The following is a 23,682-nucleotide window of genomic DNA, read 5'->3' as shown; positions in this document are numbered from 1 at the left end:
TAGCTACAGTTTAATTCTAATTTCAAGCAGCCCAAAAGAAATGCTAAAAAATTTTAATGTGGTTATTCTTGTATCTATTATGTCATTCGGTACTTTCCAATTTTTCAAAGAAGAGAATGGATTTGATTTTTCATAGGGAGAGAATCATTGTAAGTGGCCCTACCCTGCCTGAATCCGCTTGGAAATGTCTTGCCATTATAAAATAGTTCATATAATATGATACCATTTACATAAAGTATATATGCATACAGGCACATACACACATATTCAAAGGAAGACAGGTTAGAATAAATGCACCCAAATATTAACACTGATCACACTGGAATAGCAGTTGTTTATAATTGTTCTTTATCTGTACTTCAAAAAATGTCCACAGTAAATAGACAACATTTTGTAATTTAAACAATTTTTTAATGTTTTATTTATTTATTTTTTGAGAGAGAGAGAGAGAGAGAGAGAGAGACAGACAGACAGAGCACAAGCAGGGGAGGGACACAGCAAGAGTGAGACACAGACTCCAAAGCAGGCTCCAGGCTCCAATCTGTCAGCACAGAGCTTGACGTGGGACTTGAACTCATGAATCATGAGATCATGACCTGAGCCGAAGTCGGACGCCTAACCGACTGAGCCATCCAGGCACCTCAACAACGCTTTGTAATTTAAAAAGTGACAGCTTGTTATAGATATTATTTCTTCCTAGGTAGTCATCCAGGATCAAGGCTTGAACGTTGCAGTGGAAGGAAACTCCTGTCTCTGGCACCTTTTGAAGCCTGTGTGGTTGTGCAAAGGATCTGCACCTGTAATAGTAAACTGTTGAGGGCACTTCTGTTGAGGAGCAGTCACCCACCCAACAGCTGGGTCTGGTCTAGGGACTTCTTCAATCCTGGGAAGAAAAGCAGCTAGGGGAAAAGAATCTGGCCAGAGCCCGGCAGGACTGCAGGCACGACAGGCACATGTATCAGCTTTGCTCCCTACTTCCTGTGACGGGAACAAATTCTGGAGCACAGAAATCTAGTCATGACTGGCTTCCCATGGTACCCAGGATACCAGTATTAGCCAGCTGGTTCTTTATCACTCAGGATCACTATCCTCGTACAAACACTCTGGGAGAAGGGCACATTGTACCTGTCACTAACTAGCACAGTCAGCTCACTGTGCAACCTGCCAGGTGCAGGCCATGCCAGGAAGGAGATGCAGAGCAGTGGGGCCCTATCACTTCCTAGCCAAGTAACTTTGGGAAGATTACTTAATAGTCTCTGTGTCTCAGTTTTCTTCATTGGTTAAACAGAGATAATGATGGAGTAGCTTGCATACAGGGTTATTGTGAGGACTGGATACGTCAGGATGTATTAGGTGTTCTGAATGCTGTCTGGCTTGTGGTGAATGTTCAAGAGCATCAGTGAGTTGTCATCATCACCACCACCATCACAAGGCTTTGCCCTGGGAAGCCACAAGGAAAACGAGGATGAGAAAGACAGGAGGCCCTCATAAAGCCCGTGGAGCTGGGCAGAAGAGCTTATAGTGATGGCAAAGCAGTAATTAGAAACCAACTCAACTCTGATAACCACAAGTGACATACAAATGGCAAACGAGGACAGAGATTGGGAAAGGCTGCCCCGAAGGCAGTAGCAACTGAGGGTCCAGCACAGAGCCCCTGGCATAGCAGAAGCTAAAAGGTTGGTTGCTGGATTAAGAAACTAGGCTGTGAAGACTGAGAATTCAACAAGCAGCTGGAGGGACAAGAATAGGAGTTTATGGCAGTGGGAACAAGTAAAGCAAAGGCCAAGAAGAAAGCATGGGATGGGTTTCTGAGACCCAGAACTCACGTTTAAGGAGCTCATGGGTGCGTGTACTTGGGTGGTGAGGGTATGGCTGGGCCAGGACAGGTGAAGAAGCATCACAAAGGATCCAGCCAGCCCTCGATTATGAATTCCTGCCAGCCCTCAAGTCTCAGCTGAAGCCCCTCCCTTTGCAAAGCCTCCTCGGACCCTGAGCCAAAGTAGGGCTTTAAGTCACATGCTGTCAGCACACCTCCATGGCACCGCAGGGAGACTTGCATGTGGTAGTCTAATTCTTTGAGAAATACCCAATTTCTGCACTAGACTGTAATCTCCATGAAGGTGCAGCCTATCTGATTTTTCTTGTCCTACATCCCCAAAGCCAGCACCATACCCAGAACAGAGTATCAAGATATCTGTTCTGTTGAATGATGAATGAACAAATGACTGATGAATGAATGACTGTTTCCTCGTGTTCCTGCCAGGGACCAGCCACGGCCCGAAGCAGCCACGTGTGCTATCTGGAGATGCTCCCCACCGCCTCCCTGCATGTGAAATGGAGAAATGGAGAAAGAACGTGTAATTGATGTATTCTGACATCCTGGACTAAAAGCTGGCACACAAGAAGCAAAGTAGTACTAGCCGTCATCTCTCAAAGTTATACTGCGCTATTCAAGGGCTGAATTCAAGGACTTGTCAAAAAAGAATAGAAAGTGACTCTCTTCACTCTTCAGCCCTTCTGCTGCACCTTCTCCTCCACTCTCAACCCAGCAATCTTGCCCACAAAACAGATCTAAGAAAGACAGTGCACAGTGAAGATTCATAGCCCATGGCAATGGGAGTGTGCAGGGTTTGGTGGGTGAGCTGAGAGGTCTAAATCACCACTGCAATACACATGAAAAAGATGACACACACACAGGTAGATCAGCAGGGAAAGCTTTCTCTCCCCAAGTCCTAGAAAAAGCACTTTGAATGGGGTCTTGATGGGTAGAGGCTATTTCAACATCCTAGTGGGACTTTGCAGCTAATTCAGAACACGAGAGCTTTTAAAGAGCTTTTTTCCAAAAGAGATAAAGGGTACCCAGCCTGTCATTTTACCCTAGAATGAAAACTAACCAAATAATTAGTTTCAACACAACCATGAGGCTACATCTAATATGACCTCTCTTCTTGAGATGCCACCCTGGAAAGTTCACGTGCGCACACACACACGTGCGCACACACACATACCTCACCTTCAGATAGCGGGGGACAAATGGTGTTTTGCCTGGGAATTTAGGTAACACTAAAATGAGGAAACAACAGCCCCCATTAGCTGAGGGTCATGGCTGAGGACAGAACAGACCAGGTGTGAATCTGTGTTCTGTCTTTTATGATCTGGCTGATCTCTCTGAGCCTTAGAGTTCTCAGCCCCTGCATTCATTCATTTATTCCACAAATGTTTACTGATACAGACTATCACAGGAACCAAAAATAGAGCAATGAAGAAGCCAAAGGTCTTGCTCTGGAGAATGAACGTCCTCTAAATGAAGCAGCACCTCTAACCTCGGAGGTGGGTGTACGAATCAAAGAAGGCAAGAATCACAACAATGGCGGCTGCCCTTCACTGAATTCCTACAGCTGCCAGACACTGAGCTAAATTTTACAGTCATGGTCTAATTTAAAAATCTGTACGACAGTCCAGTGAGATAGAGATCACTTACAGAAGAGGAAAATGTAAAGCTGTTCAAGGCCATATACTATCCACAGGTAGCTTCTGGCACCATGAACTTCACACTCAGCTCCACTGCTTATGTCTGGCCCAAACAGCCGGCGTTTCTGGGATGTGCAAGTTCACCTTCCTGTGCTACTCAGGTTACATCTCAGCCTTCCCTCCCCCAAAGGACCTCAGCTCTTCTTTGCTGGTTCCAGCCTGAAAAGAACACGGCACACTTGTTGAATGAATGCTGGCTTTTTCTTTTTTCTTTTAATTTGGCAGTTTAAAGCAATTAACGTCATCTAGTCAGGCGTGTTATTAAGTCAACATTCAGGGGAGGCTGGATCAGGGGAAATGAGTATACCAGGTTATATAAATGCCAATTTACTCACTGTCTAAAATATCACAGAATTTCATCATATGTCAAATATTTTAGTCCCTTTTATTTTTGCCTTTTATATTCAAAGATGACTCCATTCCCTGATACAACTCTCAGAACAAGTCTGTGGTACAAGAACCCTTGGGAAATACATTAGCAAAAGTGGACAGGAGAATTTACCAGGATGGGATGTCATTTTAGCCTCCTCTGACATTGATGCTGCTCTGTCTTCCCTCGGCCACTGGGCCAAGTCCGCCTCATCGTCTACACCTAATACATCATTTTTGCACTGGTGTGAACTGGTGACCCTGCTAGACTCTGCGTACCCTGGTGGGGCCAGGAGTACCTCCACACCCTCCCCTCCCACAGGCACCTGCTGCAGACAGAGGCAGGGCGACAGATGGCGGTAGGATGTACAGACCCTGGCACAGCATGGACAGAGTGCCACCCAGCTCATGGTGGAGCATCCTGGGAGACAAGGTGAGGTCTGCCCTCCCCTAGAAGCAGGCTGAGTCTCAGCACGGAGGGACTCTCCAGCTCTGTCGCATACAGGCCCAGAGAAAAGCAACAAGCTGCCCCAAGTCTGCAAGTTCAGCAGTGTCAGAGCCAGGGCTAGAATCTGGAACTCAGACTTCCAGGCAGGGCCCTGGGACCCTCTAGTCTAGCCACATCATACCCAAATAACCAAAAGGGGAAAAAATTAAAAAATAAATAAATAAATAAATAAATAAATAAATAAATAACAGGAAACCCAGCTCAGAAAACTCAGATCCAAATGGTAGGAAGGTAAATTCTTGGAAGGAGGTAGAATAACCAAACCAACCTTCCACAAATATGAGCATAATAGTCACATCTGCATCTGGGGGATGGGGTGGTCCTCTACCTGCTTCTCCGTCACTCGCTTCATGATCTTGGGCTCTGTTTTCTCAAATACAGCATGAGGATGGGATACTACTCATGGGCTATTGTGAAGATTAAATCACAAGAGCTCCCTATGCACTTGTCCATTCACCAAACACTCATGGAGCATCCGCCAGGACCAGGCATCATCCCCAGCCTCAGAAAGACAACACCTGGTCAGAGAAGGAGATGAGAAAGCAAATAACTGCCAGCAGGTGCAATAACAAATACCAGATGTAGTGGATGCTCTAAGAGCAGGAGGCCCATCTAACATAGATGGACAGACTCTTTGTAAATTCCGTAAGTGCTAAGTAAAATATCAGGTGCTTTGAAGACCACTTGGCTCACCCTATGCTTCCCAAACCCACCTCTTCCACTCTCCTCCCTGTCTCTCACATTTCCTCCCCATCGCTCCCCATCATGCCACCCACATATCGCCTCTAGCTGGGCTGCCCACATGGTAACACCTGTGACCAACTGAGCTGGCTGCTGGCAATAGGAAGAGGCAAATGCAAACAGGTAAGAACAGGCGTCACAGTCAGACAGCCCTGAGTTCAAGAACCAATGCCACCACTTAACTAACTCTGTGACCTTGGGCAAGTCCCTTCACCTCCCTGAACCTAAGTGCCCTCATGTAGAAAATGAGGCTATCAAAGTACCTGTCTCATGGGATTGTTGAGAAGGTAAAATGAAATTTATACAGAGAGCTTAGCATAGCTGATAAACCTTATCTACCACTATCGGAAAACGCAGCGTTAGTCCCAGACTCAATGCTGCACCTCCCAGCATGAAAACGAACCAGCCTGTAATTTACCCTAGTAACACTGAGGGCACTGTTATTCTCTTAACATATTTATTAGGCTGTAAAATCAATGTATTGGTTACAGCCAGCCTTCCAAAATGAATAGAATAGAAAGAGCATAGTAGGTTACAAATGAATACAATAGAAAAGAAAAGAAAAGAAAAGAAAAGAAAAGAAAAGAAAAGAAAAGAAAAGAGAAAAATAGAATCAGAGTCCAGTCCAATAGACCAGATTGTACAGCAAGGAAGGCTAAGTAATGTTGCATGAAACTTGCGTTGCACATGTTAAGTCGTGTGCAATGGTTGCACTGAACCATGATTTCTTACTTTGGGTCACAGTCCAAAAACTCTGAAAGCTGCAGACTTAGGAAAAATGCAGTTTTGTGCCCAAGAGGACCCTGGGAGAGCAATTCTCGTACCAGGGAGATGAGAAGCAGTCTTTTATGGAAAGCAGACGGCATCTTTCATATTGATGTTCACCAATTTTCTGTTAAAGGTCCTGGTAACCTATTTGGTAGGAAAAAAAGCCATCGGTGACAGGTCAACAAATTTCTCTCCATCTTACAAATTGGAGAATGGCCACTTCAACTCTGCTGAGTGATTTCTAAACAAACTGCTTCAACAATCAGATGTGCTCCTGGGTACCTTCTGACTTAAAAGATAAAATCCCTGACTTGTTCTAAAGTCCCCATCTCCACTGCAGAGAAAATCTCCATTCATGCCATGCCCGCTGAGGAAGCCTGGGTTCGGGGACCGAGCATAGACTTCACACACACAGACACTTAAGCAAACCACGGTAGGAAGATGTGCACATTTCCCCTCAGCAGGAAAGAGAGGGAATGATTCAGTCTCTTTAGGGGAATCCAGAAGACTTCCCAGGGGTGGGATTCAAAGGGCATTTCTCAAAGCACGGTCTCTGGACCACCACCAACAGAATTACCAAAGATGTTTGCTAGAATGCAGATTCCAAGGCCCTGGGTCGAGCTTACTGAGTCCAAATCTCTGGGGTAGGACACTGGAATAATGCATTTTAATAAGTTCCCCAGGTGATATTTCAGCGTGAAGTCTGACCTCGAGAGGCAGGGCTCAGCAGTCAGACAAGGGCAACAGGGTCAGCAGTGTGGACGGCGGGAGTTGCATGGGCCGAGGCACAGAGGCGTGACACAGCCTGATGCGTTTGGGGACTGCAAGAAGTGTGCTGTCACCGAAGCACGCAGGGCCAAAGGATGCAAAGGTGGCCACAGTGGCAAAGGGATTGTGGCACCAAACACAACTCCACACGCCTCACTGCGTATTCAATGGGTGTTTATCGAAGCAGGAAGGGAGTGAGGGAAGGAAGGAAGAAAACATTTCCAACATTGGGTCAAAAGCAAATGTGTTCTTGTAAGTCTGTTAAGACAGCTAAAGATTTTCCCAAACCAAGATATTCTACCCAAAACAAAGCAATTGGTCAGTTGAACCTCTATTGTGGAAAAGGAGAAGGCTGACGTCTCGGGTTTCCAGATGGGTTTATCAATGCTGAATAAACGCTTTTGTTGACTGTCTGTCTTCTACTCCCTTCATTTAACATAGATTGTACTAATAAGGGGAATGTTCCCCATGATACACTGGGACAAAATATTTGAGCAGTTAAACACAGACACACTAAGGGAACATTTCCTCTACGTGAAATTCAGGCCTACACGTGGCTGGATCAGAGGAGAGGCCGCACAAGAACAGGCTTCCTGCGGGGTCCAGCAGTGGGGCTTGGACAGGCGTGGGCCAGGCTGAGGCTAGAGGCTGTCTCTCTCCATCCTCCAAGGAGCCCACTGTGGGACGTGGAGCCTTCCTTCCCTCTGTGGTCTCGACGCTCTGATCAATATACGAACTGGCAGTAAAAACGCCAGTGCTCCAGGCCTGGCCCATTCTGGATTCACTGTGACATGGGCCATGCCACCAGGCTCAAGCACCCAGGGCTGGAGGGACTGGTCCCCAAGATGTGCCCCAAGCTTGGAACCCACCCCCTCACCACCCTCCCCCCCCCCCACACACACACACACAGCTTGGAGCTCATGCCCTTCTGAGTATTCCGACTCAGCATGAAGGTAGGAGGTAGGCGTCAGATTACGGTCAGTGCGTGCCACGCGGCAAATCCCAGGTGTGATGTGACACAGGAGCAAAGACCACCCAAGGCAGCCTCCTAACCTCCCCGCAGAGTGATGTCCCAGGAGGAGCTGGATGGGAACTCCTCTGTAAGCCTGAGAAATGCAATAGTGTCGGACCTGATACTAGGGGAAGTGGGCTGGAGCTTAACATCTTCTGACAAAACTGCCCCTCCATTAAATCCATGTAATTTAATTCCCACTTCCCAACCAGCTGCTCCCCTAAATCTCAGAGGGGCTGTGCTTGGTGCAAGCTTTCAGCATATCCACGGGCCAGGCCTGGGGACGAGAACAGACAACTGGACCTTCAGGACTCAAAAGCAAATGCAAATAACCCCGCCTGGCTGTCTGGCCTCTCCCACCGTGCCTTGCCTTCGTACAGGGAGGTGAGGGGACCAGCCATGCAGGCTGCAGCCAGGACACCGTCCGAGAGCGGGTAATGCTGCCCTGTGGACGCTGCGGTTACATGCAGCGGACAATAAGCTCCCGATCGCCCACGATGCACACTCAGAAACCCAGTCCCAGTGATATAAAGAATAGGCAAACAAATAAACAAACACATGCAAAATAAAAACCTGCAAGGAGAAGGAGAAACCAAGCCCAGCAAACACTGTGCAGCATCCTGACACCGGCAGGGCCTCGGAGAAGGTGAAAGGGATAGAAATTACAATTCACATTTGTCCCTAATGTCACTGGGAATGTGGCATTCAAGCACTTCATGGAATTAGCTGCAGCAGCTTCCTAATTGCCTTCGCCGAGTTGCCTCCCCCAGGTTGATGGTGGCGGCTGCGGCGGAGGCCCCATCAGTCTCGCTTGGTGCTCTTCGTGCACCCGCCCGGCACTGCGGTGCTCCTGCCCGGCACTGCGGTCCTCCCGCCGCAGCTGCTCGGCTTGGCGCTGCAGAGGTGCCGGGACCCCTCAGCCTGGTAAGGAGGCTTCTGGGCGAGACACGGCCGTGTTTTCGGGATGCGGCGGGGATGCTCCCCAGGGGCAAGGAGGGGGTCGCAGGCTGGAAGAAGTGAGGACCAGCTGGCTCGGATGTCTGGCAGTGCCTGCTGGCACCAAGAGGGCTGTGGGCGAGGGACCTGCTTGCAGGGCTTCCGAGCTGGCTTGCTGCAGCCAGGAGGCAGCCCCCGACTTTTTGCGGCATCCACGCCTGATGCTGAGGATTCATAAAACCCAGTACGAGAGAGTAAATGGGGAAAGAGATGTGAAGGACCTAGTTCTTGGCCTGTGCTCAACAGTGTTCTTATTCTGATCACCAGCATGTGAGCACCAGAAAAAAAGACCCGGCAAGGTTCTTCCTTTGTTTAATCTGTACATTCCGCCAACAACTCCTGAACCCCACCCTAAAGATAGCTCTGTGCTAAGTGCCTCTCCCATCAAAAAGAGCAAGTCTGCCCTTGGAGAATTTAAGGTCTAGTTACCTGCCTCCTTCTTGACACTCCCCACAGGAAGAGATAAGGGATCCTCAGGATATTGCATATCCCCAGGGCTGCCAGGGGCATGAACAGATCTTCCGGACTCATCGGACTCATTCTATGCAAAATAAAACAGACCCTAGTGGGTCTAAGGGCTGTGGCCTTTAAGCTGTTGTCAATCAAGCATAAAAACAGAACTGTTCCTTCCCCGAGGGAGGGGGAGGGGGGGAAGCACCAACAAACACCCAGGAAAGATAGACAAAGAATGAGCAGGTCAAAAACCAAGGAGGTGAAATCTATTGGGCACTAAAACTGCGAACATGCCAACACAGCTGATTCTCACCATGACCCCATTTTACAGGTAAGGAACCCAAGGCCCAGAAGTGAAGCAAAGAAGGGATACACTGGGGCTCCAAGCCAGATCCATCTTGTACCAGGGTCCTGGAGCCCAAGCAGGCTCTTCCACAGGATCATCCGTTTCCATAATGGGGAACACAAAAAGGGAAACTGAGCCAAATTCAATGAAGATTCTCAGAAAGGTTTCTTAAGAGTCAGACCTGATGTGGAGAGGGGAGGCTGACCCTCAAAGGAAATCAAAAGACAAGCAGCATCATGTTATTATAATAAAAGAGGAAACTGTAGAAAGCTAGAAGGCTTACTGGGCCCTTCCCTCATTGTTGCTCCTTTTTATTTTTTTTTTTAATTTTTTTTAACGTTTATTTATTTTTGAGACAGAGAGAGACAGACCATGAACAGGGGAGGGGCAGAGAGAGAGGGACACACACAATCCGAAGCAGGCTCCAGGCTCCAAGCTGTCAGCAGAGAGCCCGACGCGAGGCTCGAACTCACGGACCGTGAGATCATGACCTGAGCCGAAGTCGGACGCTTAACTGACTGAGCCACCCAGGCGCCCCTGTTGCTCCTGTTTAAATTCTGTATTATGAAAGCAAACGACAATGCATCCACTAAAAATTCCAAAGGGGAAACATTAAGGATGAGGAAGAAGCTTCCACCAACTGTCCGAATGAGCCAATACCAGGCTAGGACCAAAACATGCTGGTCCTAGAAATACCCAGATGCCCCAGCCCATGCACCTGAACAGGACTCACAAGACCCAAGTTCTAAGCCTGCTTTTGCCACTTGGAGCTGGGGAACCTGGGGCAAAGTTACACTCTCTGTTTTGGCTTCTGCATCTCTAAAATGGAGGTGGTGACGGAACCGACCTCAGGAGTGGTGGTGAGGCATTAAATAATGCAAATGAAGCACATGGCACAACATACAAATCACCTGTGTCAGTATTATGATTACTTTCTAAGACACCCTTGTGGAGCTCAGCGGTGAGCAGCTTCAATGGAGGTCTCCAAATAAGGCCTCCAGTGTCCCGATATCAGCACTCCCCCAAGTGGACAAACCACTATCTCCAGCAGCCAGTAGGCCCAGGTATGCGGGAGCAGCTCCTGGGGAATGGTGACAACAGCCCACCTTTTCCAAACGCTTCCTGTGAGCCACTATTGCTAAGCATCTTGTATACATCTTCTCATTTGGACTTCCCAACTCCACCCTAGACGTTAGGACCATTGTGCCCATTTAACAGATAAGAACAGTGAGGTTCGATGACTGACTCGTCAGGGTCCTATGATTAGTCAGTGGTAGCAGTGGATTCAAATCTGGATTAGCCTGACTCAGATCCAGACTTTCACCAACACATTTCTGCCTTCCCAAGACCAACCGCCTCCCTTGTAAGTCGGTTAAGCATCCAACTTCAGCTCAGGTCATGATCTTACAGTTCTTGAGTTCAAGCCCCACATGGAGCTCCGCACTGACTGTGTGGAGCCTGCTTGGGATTCTCTACCTCTCCCCTACTTGTGCTCTCTCGCGCTCTCTCTCTCGCTCGCTCTCTCTTAAAATAAATAAATAAACATTTTTTTAAAAAAAGTTTTCAATCAATAATCCCTTGATTTCTTTCCAAGTCTATATATTTTTAACATTCATAGGGTATTTGTTTCACATAAAAACTGAAAATCTTGCAATTTAAGTAGAAAATCCAGCTGTGGCTCCATAATTTTGAAATTCCTGTTCTGGCAAATGTATATCGCTGGCTTCTTTCAAAAGATTAGTGAGCTGTGAGCCCTTTCCTGAGAGGATTACATCTTATTTCAGGGTGACCAAGTGACTCCTAATATTCAGAAATACTCACACTTGGCCACAGATCTTGAGATTTTAAAGTAGACACCAGTTTTAATCTACACAGGGAAATAGCCCGTGTATATTAAAACACACACACACAAACACACACACACACATACACACACGCGTGCATTTGACTGGTTGCCTGACAGTGAGTCCCTTAAACAGTGTCCTCTGTGCTGGTGTACAAAAGCACAGCATTCTGACAGGGGCGCAGGCCAAAATTGAGTAAAAAGAATATTCAAACTTTAGCATTACCATCCAAGAAGCCACATGACTGTCAGTGGGGCAAAAACCTATGCCCACTGAGCTGTTTGCACATAATGTAATCATATTGTGTTAACAGAAATTTCACCGATAATGGAAAGTGGTAGGAGGCTAAGAGTAAAGCTGTATGTTATGACTCGTGGCCAAAGACTACCTACTTCCAATGGATTTATTGCCTCCCACACCTATTGTTCTTTTTACACTATTTTTCCGCCTCTGCCTCAACAAGGCGCAATAGAAAAGGCATTACGGATGGTGCAGGTACAAAGAGCCAAAGCCCTGCCCGGTGTTTCTGGGTCTCCCCTTGCTTTGCAAATTACAGTACAATGTTATAGCAAGAACAAACTTGTGTCCCAAAACTTCCCACCTTTACTGTACGAGGGACTAGATTAGAAGAATTTGGGAAAGAAATCAAAAGCAATCCACCTCCCTGGGGACATAATAAATGCTTTTGTTTGCAATGGTGCCTTTGTTGCATTAAATGCGTATGCCATATGCTGTCTTAATTTCATGAACTCATCATGGGGTCAAAGTGACTAAAATTCCTGAAGTCTCTCCTGCTCTTAATTAAAAATGAAGCGGGACACTACAAACAAGAGAAGCCAGGGAAGTGAGGCTTCCCATGTGCCACATATTGTTCCAAACACTTCGTGTGGGTTATAGCATCCAATCCTCCCCAATGCCTATAACACAGGTGCTTTTATTATTAGTTCTGTTTTGCCAGTGAGCAAACCAAAGGCCCAGGGAGGTAAAACTAGTGACTGGGAGAGCAGAATTCAGCTCCAAAGCCCGTGCTCTTTTTAAAAATCTCTTTTCAGCTGCTCAAGCTCATCGTAATAGAAATCTAGATTTTTCTAAAACTAGACACTTGGCTCCCTCCTGGGAGCCAAGAGTGAGCAGCTGTCAAGAAGGAAATGCAGGGTCAAGTTTACATCAGGGGAAGGTCTAGACTCAGGGCAATTCCACAGGCCAATTACACCTTTCACTCCATTTTAATGCAAAACACCAAAGTCTCAGGAAAATATGTCAAATCAGTAAGTGTATGATACCACATTTGCCATATTTAGAGACCTGAGCCAAGAGATGAAGAGCAGGTTTGACTTTTCAGGGAAAACATGGAGGTAAATGCTCCCCGGTTTTGGCAGAACTGCTCAGTCCTCTTGTCTTAGCTGAGACTGCATCCTGCTTGGGGATCCCACAAGGTCACTCTCTTCCTTGGCAGCTGTGCCCTCCAGGCTGAGAAGAGGCCTTAAGGTGCCCGACACTGCCACCTCCCCCCTGCCAGCCAGGGCCAGACCAGCCAACCCTGCCCACGCTCCCCGAGGAACCATTTCTGTCCCACGGAAGGCACAGCCCACGCTGGAGGTCAGAGAGCCCTTCCTGGCCTCGCTGCCCAAAGAGCAAATATCTGGAAACCCCACCCAAGCACACACGAGGCCTCTGGCATCCCCACCTACCCAGCCCTTCTCATCCTGCTGTGGCCCTGCAGACCCCGCCGAAGCGTGTGCTCAGGTGGGATCAGCCCACACAGCCGGCATGTGTTGTAAAGGAAAGTCAAAGGCTTGGGGGGGTCAACATGAACCCATGTGAGTCCCAGCCTCACCGCGTGGCCACCTGAGCTACAAGCCCCACCTGGGAGAGGCAGTAAGGTGGGCCGCCTCCAGGAGAACTAAGGACCACATCAGATGCCTTACATGATCTGCTTTCATACAAAGAACGCTTGGCTCGTGAACACTCAGAAGAAAAAAAAAGTCCATCTCCTTCCTATCCAGCCCCCATCAACCATCTGTTTACCTAAGCTGGTTATGACCTTGGTGGATTTCAAGAAGCTGCTGGTGCTGTCAGACTCTGATGTTCTGTAACATTTCTGGGCACGAATGGTGCTTGGGCACTTTTCTGAACTACCTGGCCCAAGGGGAACTACCACAGCTTCTGCATGTTCACCTTCATGCCCGACTTCTTACTGATTTTCACTGCTGGTTACAAGGGCTGCGTGCATAAACAATTTTCTAAAGTTACGCGTCTACAATAGCACCCCCCCACCATGACTTCCAAGTGTTGGTGCCTATGTCTGTACAAACCGGGGTGGCCCACGTCACTCCTTCAACATCTTCAAGGAGACCAGCAGAGGACTGCAGAGGCTCACAGGCCAAACACAACAACAGGATGCGCCAAGCAAGCTCTGAAACATAGGCAGGCAGGGCCAGTGGGAAGGGCCAAGGGACACAGAATGCCTTTCAGTGCCTCCTGCGACTTGGTGGCAGATGGCAGTCCCCATGCATCACTGCACCTCCCTGTCCCGACAGGAGGAAAGACGCCCCTGCCCAGTGAGGTGCCCTGTCCCCTGCTGGTCTCCAGGGCCACCACCTAGGAAGCTGTTGGGAGAAGTCTAGCAGGTGGGAGGAAATACCTGGAATGCTCTCCGAGAGGGCATTCGGATCAATGAGTGTCCATGGCTGGCTCCCGGATGTGCCCCCTGCCCCGCCCCAGCAAGGGGATCACTGGGCGCCTGGGCTTTCCTATGGCTTTAGCGCACCCTGAACACTGGGGCACAGGCAGCCACTCCTCAGCCTGACCCACTGCCCCCACAGCAGGGTGAGCCAGGAAGAAGGTAACAGGGAGACCCTGAGGCAGTTCTTCAAGCCCGATGTGTGAGGGGTTCCACTCATGACCCTCAGGGAGAAGAGAGCTGACCTCAAGGAGAGGAGGGCATGTCTGGGGGGAGGCTGCCTCCACATAGTCTCCTCCCACCTCCTCCTGCTGGGGTCCACAAGCTCCTCCCTGTCAGGTGGGAGGTGGGATCACCTGCCAACACGCTGGCACCCAGCACTCACCCACCCATTCGTGCACTTGCTCATTTAGTCACACATATCTGTGAGCCAGGCCCCACGGATGCTCAGGGAAGGTTACCTGAAGACCCTCTATTCATATCATGCAACCAATCATGACCTCAACCAATCCCTGCCGGGAGGCTTTCACATACCAGGCACCATGCTAAGTGTTTTTTGCACTTTATTCCATTTAATCCTCACTACAGCCTACAACGTAGAAGGTGCTGGTCTCCTTTCACGTTTGAGGCTACAGGTTCAGAAATGTTAAACTACGAGGCAACCCAGCTAGGAAATGGCAGATTTGGGACTCCAATCCCAGTCCCTCTGACTCTACACCTGTCTTCTCTGCTGTTATCGAGGCTTTCAGTTCCTGAAGTAACTTCTCAGCTGTTACCTCATTTAATCCTCCCAGACACCCAGGAGGTGGAGAAGCACAGGGATTAGCCACAGTTGTTTCAAACAAGAACTGAGGTTGAAAAAGGTCACACAGGGTCAAAGGGAAACTCCAGCACAGCGGCCAGGTAAGCACACTCCATCACCTTGGAAAGGCTGCTTAACTTCAGTAAACCTCAAGCTCCAGATCTGTAAAATGGGGTGAATGGTAGTCCCTGACTCATTTGGTCGCTGGGAGAACTTAGGGATGGCGGATGGCACGTGTGAAGTACTCATCACAATACCTGGAATGCGGGACTTGCAGAGTGGACGCTACCTGTCTTTACTAGGAGATTAAGCAATTTGCCCAAATCCACTCAGGAAACGCCTACAGAAAAGATAAAAAGACAAATGCCGGGGCTCCGAGGCCAGTGACCTTTCCTTTACCAACACTGCATCTCCAAAGGAGTGCGTCTCTGAAAATGCTCCATGCTCTCCACCTATTATGAGGATGAACAAAGACGGGCAAAGGACACCTTCTAGCCTGTGGAGGGAGCGAACGTTCAAGTAGGCTGAGAGGACGAACTACCCAGCAGGGAAAAGAAAAAGCCGAAATGAGGACGGCCTGCCCCGTAGAGGACTTCACCCAGCACCCAACAGGCCCTGTGCTTTAATGCTCTGCTGTCATCATCTTTAAATTCTTCTTAGTGTTTGAAGGAGGAGCCCCATATTTCCCTTGCACATTGGGCCCTGCAAATTATGTAGCTGGTCCTGGTCTCAGAAGATCCTCAGCTTCCAGCTGCCTACAAGATCTCAGGTGCCAGCTGGACTGGCTCTGTCCCAGCACCCTGGTGGGGTCCCTCAAGCCACACTCTCTGGCAGCCCGAGAGGACAAGAGTGGTCTTCTCCATCAGCAGGCGGCATCTGGCACAATCTGTGATAAGCAGCATCCATTTTCACGGGCATATGCACGCATGCACGAAGCTAATAAGTGTAATGGTAATGACATGTGCGAGCCCTGAATATCAACTGGCTTCACCTACAACGGATAACCAGAGGTCTGCTCTGTGAACCCACAGCCACTTACGGCCCTGCCCAGCTTGCCTGTCCAGATCATTTACATGGATAACAGCTCTTTTAACCTTCGGAGGCTACTGTTCTCCAATATCAGGTGCCAAGATAAACACTCTGAAGTGCACAAAGAAATGGCCATCTATTTCTTGTCAAACGATAATGCTCTCCTTTCCAATATGTCCTTGAAATGCCCATTAATAGTTTGGCCTCTGAGCTGTTTATTTCCATAATCTTGCTTTGGGGTAACCAGGAAGGTATGCAACATACAAATTTAATACACATTATACATTTAATGCCTTATTTAAACAGCCTTGGAATGAGCACCTAATGAGTGGTGGATGTCCAAAGCAAATGGACACTGAAATGTTTACCATTTATTGGTAACACACTGGACTCTTCTCATAGTTTGTATCCGTAAAATAACTTTCTTCTGAAAAGCAGACATGCTGGCTACACACACAGAAATCCCCTAAAAAAAATCAGCGATGCAGATGCCTAATCTGTCAAGGCAGGGGGTTGTGGTCCAGACAGAGGGGTCTCTGAGACTGGCTTTACATTTCAGGAACAACCACCTCAGTCCGCTGGTCACTAAATACTCAGGAAAATCACAGGAAATCAAGCAGCGCTCCTCTTCCTCTATATCATTTCCTTCTCTCGAAGGAGACACTAACTTTTGTTTAATGGACCAAAGAAGGCTGATAAAGACTCCACCAGTGTTTCCAGAAGCCTGACGTGGGGAACTCTGTCTCTTTCCGAATGATACGCGATAGCATGACTGCAATCACTCGAGATAAAACATAGGCCATTATGTCTCTTGTATAAAAGTTGCATTAAAAGGATCTCAGATGCTAATTCACAGGCTGGCATTTACAGCATTTATTTCATCTTTTCTCTGTCTCAGCCACAGCAAACATCCCAGTCAGAGCAGAGCGTCCCAGGGAGCACAGAATCTGTTCAGAGCCTCTGTCTAGAAGATGCCGTGGGTCTCCACCGAGGAGGACCATTTCAATTAGCACTGTGACTGCGAAACACGGAGGACCCCTGACTGACATGAACACGGACAAAGAAGAAGTCCATTTGTTGCCATCTATGATGGTAAATCTGGATGAATGGCAGACAGGACACAAAAGATCTTGGTGAGAACATACGCTTCTTTAAGTAAGCCCAACGCACCAAGTCATGTATTGATCAACCTAAGTGTGAGCGGTACCACCAACTGAGGATCAATCAAAGACTGAAAAGGGCTCAAATCTCAAACTTGCACTCCTGGGACCATGTGCTCCAGGCTGCAGGACAGCCAAACACCTGGTGGGCCCGCAGGTGCTTGGGGTAATGATTCCACATCTCTTTTACTTTTGTTCGTCCTCACACATGGCTAGGTCTTCACCACAAAATGGACACACCAACTGTGCTTGCACGTGCCCCACAGATTCCATAATTATTAGGTGATTTGGTACTTGTGTGCTTGCCTAAAAGCACCCTGGTATTAGAATAAGATAAAACATAAAATGAAATGAAGAGCCAGCATGAGATGACCATAGTAATTGATCAAAATTATAACCACACTGAAATAAAAATCTGAGTTTGCCTCCGACAAGAAAATAATGCCTATATTTTCGTTTCCCTTCATTTTGACCAGCATCTGCAAATCCAGCCACAGGGGCTGCAGCGGCTCCTAATGAAAGAAAAGGCAAAGCAGAAATCTATCTGGCAGCAAAGAAATTTTGAGAGAAAGTAAAAGAAGAAAAAAGACATGAACAAAAGAAGTTCAGACAAAAATTTAGCAAAGCCATACAAAAAGAAGTTTCTCTGGTGGGCAAAGGACAGTGTGTGAGTTCACAAATGCAGTTAGATACATGCGTGGGTAAGATATCACTGACTTGCAACTGGTTCACCCTGTTCCACTAATGTTCTGGTGACTGGGATAATGAAACCAGTAAAGTGTCCTGAAAGACTGAAATCTGTCATTTCTGAGATTTCAAGGCTTTTAAAAATAATCTGCCAGAGAAAAGTCCAGTAGCTGAAGTGGCGTTGGGAATTAAATCACTGGCGGTGGAGGCTGAATGCATTCATCTTGCAGAATGACAAACAACTGTGTTTTCTCAACAAAAATGTTCAGCAAAGTAGCACCCCCCCCCCACCTAAAAAGCAATCTGTACACGCGTCAGGCTTCCTACCCGATTCCTGACAAGTGAATCCTCCTTTTCAATTATTTAAAAGTCCATCGATCTCCACACTGATGAAAAGTCATAATTATCAAAATGGGTGAAAGAACCAACCTTTCACTTTGCGGACTCCGTCTTGCGCAAAGAGACATCACGTTTATGTATTAAAGCCGTCCTCTCAATAAATAGTTGATGACGCAAAAGCCTTGCCACGCATTCCAAGAAGTGCGTGTTTGGTAAGTGCTGCATGAGGCATCCAAGGTAAATGTCAATTATTTTCCTCGCATTAAAGACAGAGACATACCGTACCTGTATTTCCGCTGTGTACTTATCATCACGATTCTAGAAAGTGTAATTGGAACCCTTCATTCCCATAAACATAGCATTGTCTGAATGCGGTACTAAATAGAATGAAAAACCCAGCCTCGACCACATTCTTCCTAAGGAGGATGAAATGAGAATCACACCACTTTAAAACCTTGTATTGTGGATGTTCGGAGCGTGGAGCCCACGAGTTTAACAGCCTAGGTTACCAGACCCACCGGAATGCTGCGCACTGAATCCCCAAATAGAGAGGTAAAAAAACTATACCTCTCCAAAAGAACCCAAACAATGTGCATTCTTTGAGGAAAATGAAGCAAGATAGAGGCAGCTGAATACCGGCATGAATACGTCAAATAGGAAAGTTAATTAAAAGTTGAAGTGAATCGAAACGTCTACAGTACCTGCCGGCTTAGGACAGCGGGATACGGACCCGCAGCAGCACGACACGACTTCCCTTGCAGGGGCCCATGGTTCTGTAACAACTGTAAAACCCCTCAAGCTTAACTCTGGGCCCAACATACAAGTCTCATGTTCTTCCATTCGGTACTGAAAACACGCGACTTTGCTAAAACACAATGAGTGCATCTTATAAACTCAAAAATATCCTCTTCTTAAGAAACTAATAGGCTGCTATTCCTGTGCTCAACAAAGACAAAAAACAGGGGGGAAGAAAAAGAGGAAAATTCTGGCAGAGAATACCTACCATATTATCATAAGCTAAAGTAGCAAAAGCCGTGGTATTAAACATAGAAACAACTAAGGACATACTCTCTTTCTTGAAGCCGTGACAATGAAGTACATTGTTAAATACTTGTATTTATGCTGATGAAGTCAGTGATAATACTACCAGCTCAAATTATATTATCTAATAAAAGCCTTACCAAAATGGCAGTTTTCCCAGTCTCCAAACACCTTAAAATAAGTGGCCAATTGTTATTTAACTTATACTCACAATAGCTGTTTTGTAAAGTTTTTGCCCTAGTGCAAAAATTACTAAGCTCCCATTCTAAAAATGAACACACTCCATTAATTCACAACAAGAAGTGTCAACTAGAGAAACGACACAGAGCATGTAAAATTATACACTGGTATACAGTATACCCACTTAACTGAAAACCAAGTTCAAATGTCCATGCCTTAAAAGTGTAATTATGCAAAAGTGTCCATTATGCAACATGGTATTGTCACCTTTGAAGACCCTTAATACAGTGTTCGCACATTTTTCAGCCAAGTTTTTTTTTTAACTCATTTTGAAAGTATCTTCATTATTAAGGATGAAGTGACATGATGAGAGGATGCATAGAGTTCTGACTGGAAGAGTGTTTCTTCACGCACATGGGCAGAAACTCGAAAATAAGCAAGAGAAAGGCAACTGTCTCCTTGCTTTTCCAAAAGATTTGATGCCTCCCACACTCTGAGCACCTGAGACCTTTCTTATACCTTCCTATACTCTGAACTGTCAAAAATCAATGTTCTCTGCTAATTTAAAAAACACTGTCATATTTGGAGGTAACGGGCCAAGATGACCAAAAGGTACCCACAAAAGTGCCCCCCAAGTTGTCCGGCATGCCTGCCCATCGTTCATGAAAGTGCTTGCCTATCAAGCCAAAGCCATAGGTATCTCAGGACTCCTCAGCAGATGCCTGCATTCCAAATGCAAGAGCAGGTATGCACCCTGGAACCCAATGGCAAGCAACACCCCACCTTCCCCTCGCATCAGATTACAAAAAGCCAGGCAACAGCAAGAAATGACAACAAAGCCATAAACAGCTGGATATAATTACACAATTGTCAAGCTGCAAACATGACAAAAGCAGAGCTAGGCTTGTGAATTCAATATCAGAAAGGATGCTGATGAGAAGGTAAGAGAAGCATTTTGGCTGTTTCCAATTTGCTATTATAGAGTGGCCAATAATATGGCTGATGGGCTTTTGTGCAGCACGTATGTGAGTGCGAGTGCCCGTGCTAACTTCAGAGAGAAGGAAAAAGCGTATCTCATGCGCTTCTACAAAACGTGAGATAAAAGATATGTAAGCGCGCACACACACACACAAACATTCACAGGCTCTGAAGGGATACTTTCAGAGTTGGTACAACCGCACTACAACATGCAGATGAAAAATGTTTCTTTAAAGTTATACAAAACGTTCTCTTCTTTAAAAGCATAAGGAAAACACACTACCAATGCAACACACGCAGTGCAACAGTCCAAAACTTTCCACATAAAACATCTGACATGCAGGCAAAATGCCAAAGCAGAATACAGACTGGTCCAGGTTAAAAGAATGCTAGCAAAGACGCAATTCCTATAAACGGAGAGGTGGGTCACAGGAATGTAAATGATCATCTTCCATAAAGGCACATCGTAGCCTCAAGTTTTTATCAACTGCCTATAATTCAATGGATTCCTTCCCCAAATAGCGGAGTTGAGCAAACAATTTTTTCATGGTTTCAAAGAATATGACTATTGGCAATTTTTAAGAATAACTTCCCTCATTCCATTGTGGGCTGATGCCTTATTACGATATTCGGATTTCGTGTGACAAACTGTTTCATATAATGTCCCCAAAAACGCTACTCTCTGAAGCGGAATGCCATAAATAAAATACGTACTTGGTTACCAGGCAGCATGCATAACACATATGTTACATTGGCCCAAAAAGCACATTTAAAAATGCTTAAAAGTTAACTTGACAATTTAAGCTGTTTGTACCCATTTTCAGAGAATTATCCCCTAAAGGCCAATTTTTATTTTCTATCTTTGAGAGAATACTTGGATTAATCCTGTTGATTTGTTAACTTGAAATTCTTTTAACCCCTGTAATCTCTCCTTCCCAGCCTATATTTTTCCTTTTGCTTCCTTGGAGAGGAGGGCAAAGGACCATACATTTCACAAGGTAATTTTAAGCATAATACTGCCTGTTTGAATTAAAATTGATGCAGCTTCTGATAAAAGCCTAATAATCAATTCTCCATTCTCATTACTCTCCAGAATTATATGGACGCAGACCAATTTCTTAAGTTTGTGGACTACTCTCATAGGTTATTACCCGGCAGTGCAGCTGAGTGGAAAGATAACCACATTCATTCTCCTTATCTGTAATGATGTAATGCATCCCAGCCGTGGGTCTAGATGATTGGGGAATAATGGGATTGTACAACCGCAGGGATGACAAACAATAGTGCAGCGTCTTTCTCAGACACGCCGAACCCCAGTCTCCAACGCAGGCAAGGTGAAAGACATCGTAAAACAGGCGCTGACGCTGCCCCTTGGATGAAGTTAGCATGTTTTGGCCAGAGAAGCATCTGCCCTCACACTGTAACAGCAATACCGGCACTGGAAGGAGAGCCATGCAAAAACACTCAGTTTCTGAGCCCTAGCCAGGACAGTGCCAGTGAGTATCCCGCTTTTCTTTGTGTTTAGAATCAAGTGTCATCTAAAAATAACCAGTTGGTGGGGAGAAGTCATTGCACACTTCATTGCCAAGAAACGAGGGGATCAGAGACACCTCTGATAACTGATGCTGCTCCTCGGGGTTCACGTTTGTTTGGAAAACTAAATCTGCCTCCATTTTCTGTGCTGGAAAAATCATCGCTTCCTGCCACCACAGAAACCTTACCTTTTGCAGAAGCTGGGAACCAGAGTACTTAGCAGCAATGGATTTTATCTCCCCACCAAAAGCCGAGGCCCAGAGCTTCACCCTACAGGGAGAAAGGGCAAATGTAACACCCGTGTCACAGTCAACACGCACGCACACACGGAGCTGTGGCTGAAGGAGCCGGGCGATAGAACATTGGAGGGGGAGAAAAAAAAAAAAAGATAGAAAAAGCGCCTGGGTAGAAACTGCCAGCACCAAACTGCAGAGCGCAACGCAGGAGGGGGCCCGAGGGGGGTCACATAGTTCAGAATGCGCAAAGTCTCCCAAGCTCTCTAAAAAGATCACTGGGGGTTATGTGAATAATTGCCCGAGAACTGGACCACGCAAACTGGGATCACCTGGCAAATACTAGTCGGAAGAAACCCACCCATCCCCCCACCCCAAAAGAAGTGAGATGGCAAGATAGCAAAGAGGGAGTAAATAAACGGCCCGTGGAAGTTGGATTCGGTAAACAGGCTTCAAAGTTGGAGGTGTCACTTGAGGTGAGCCTCTCCAGGTCTCCCTCGCCAACCCGAGCGAGGGGGCAAGAGCATCCCACCCCAGTCTCGCCGCCCCACGCCCGTCCTGAAAGGCAGGTGCGAAAGGCGAGGCCGACGCCGGCGGCAGGTCCTGCCCGGCCGCACCTGCAGGCGCCCAAACTTGGACACGGCGGGTCGCGGGCGGCCGGGTCCCCTCCCCGGGCGGCGCACGACCCGGCACTTACACGGAGAGCGGGATCTGCTGCTCCGAGCGCACCACGGCCCCCAGCGCTGCGTAGAGAAGCGCGGCGGCGAGGAGCGCCGAGGCCCCCCGGGACGCGCGCCGCTGCGAGCCCGGCCCGGCCATGCTGGGCTCCCTCCGACGCGCCGGCGGCGGCGACAGGAGCGGCCGCGGGGAGCTGCGCCGAGCGGGCGGAGGGCGAGCGCGCTGGGCTGCCTGCTCCGCGCCGCCCCGCCTGCCTCTCGCGCGCCGGGCTCACTTGGGGAGCAGAAAAAGGAGCAGGGGGTGGGGGAGGGCGGGGAGGAGGGAGGGAAGGGAGGGGAGAGGCAGGCAGGCGGGGGGAGGAGGGAGAGAGCCGCGCCTCTCGCTCGGCGGCCGCCCGGCCCCGCCTCGGCGGCCCCGGGGAGTCCGGCGGGCCCCGGCGGGAGGGCGGGAGGCGCCGCGCGGGCGGGGACTCGCAAACTCCAGTGTCCTTGGCGGCGGCGGAGCGCGCCCTGCCCCGCCCGGCCACTGCGGCCGCCGAGTTCTTTACAACTCCGCAGTCCGCCGCCGCGGGCGCGACTCTCGGGCTGGCCCCGGGGCCGTCCCCCGACCCCGGCGGCCCGAGCAGCGGTGGGGTGGGGGTCGGGGACGCTCGAGGGCGGCCGGGTCCCGGGCGGCGGGGTCTCGTGCCGCGACGCCTCAGAGGATTCTCCGGGGGGTAGGGGCGGGCGCAGAGGCAAAAGTGAGGAAGGAGCCGGGGCTCGCGGCGGCGGCGGCCGGGGTCGCCCGCGGCGGAACGGAGTGGGGACGGGACTGGGGGCTCCGCGGGTCCCGGCGAGGGCACTGCTGCGTGGCCGCCCGCGGCTGCTCCCCCGGCCGCGGAGCCTGAGAGGGGAGGGCGCGGAGGGCGGCGCTGGCGCGCGAGCGCGGGCTCCGGCCGCAGCGGGGCCGCCCCCGAGGCTCCCGGAGCCCGGGCCGGGGCTTCCGAGCCGCTGGCGCTCGAGCG

At 48.4% G+C, this 23,682-nt stretch overlaps 1 protein-coding gene across 2 annotated transcripts in view; it reads right to left on the bottom strand.

The window, feature by feature from the left end:
- The window catches only part of CACNA2D3 (calcium voltage-gated channel auxiliary subunit alpha2delta 3), an 895,877-nt gene extending 872,892 nt beyond the window's left edge, over window positions 1-22,985 (bottom strand). For both annotated transcript variants that reach the window (XM_049640724.1, XM_049640725.1), the window contains exons 1-2: window positions 22,699-22,985; window positions 21,957-22,038 (exon numbers count right to left, since the gene is read on the bottom strand). In XM_049640724.1, coding sequence (XP_049496681.1) covers window positions 21,957-22,038; window positions 22,699-22,820 — 204 coding nt within the window. In that variant the 5' untranslated portion in view covers window positions 22,821-22,985. The remainder of the gene's footprint in view (window positions 1-21,956; window positions 22,039-22,698) is intronic.
- Between the last annotated feature and the right edge of the window lie 697 nt (window positions 22,986-23,682).

Source organism: Panthera uncia, chromosome A2 (assembly GCF_023721935.1).
Source record: "Panthera uncia isolate 11264 chromosome A2, Puncia_PCG_1.0, whole genome shotgun sequence".
In the NCBI taxonomy this organism is placed as follows: Eukaryota; Metazoa; Chordata; class Mammalia; order Carnivora; family Felidae; genus Panthera; species Panthera uncia.
This window is presented reverse-complemented; position numbering and strand designations above follow the sequence as displayed.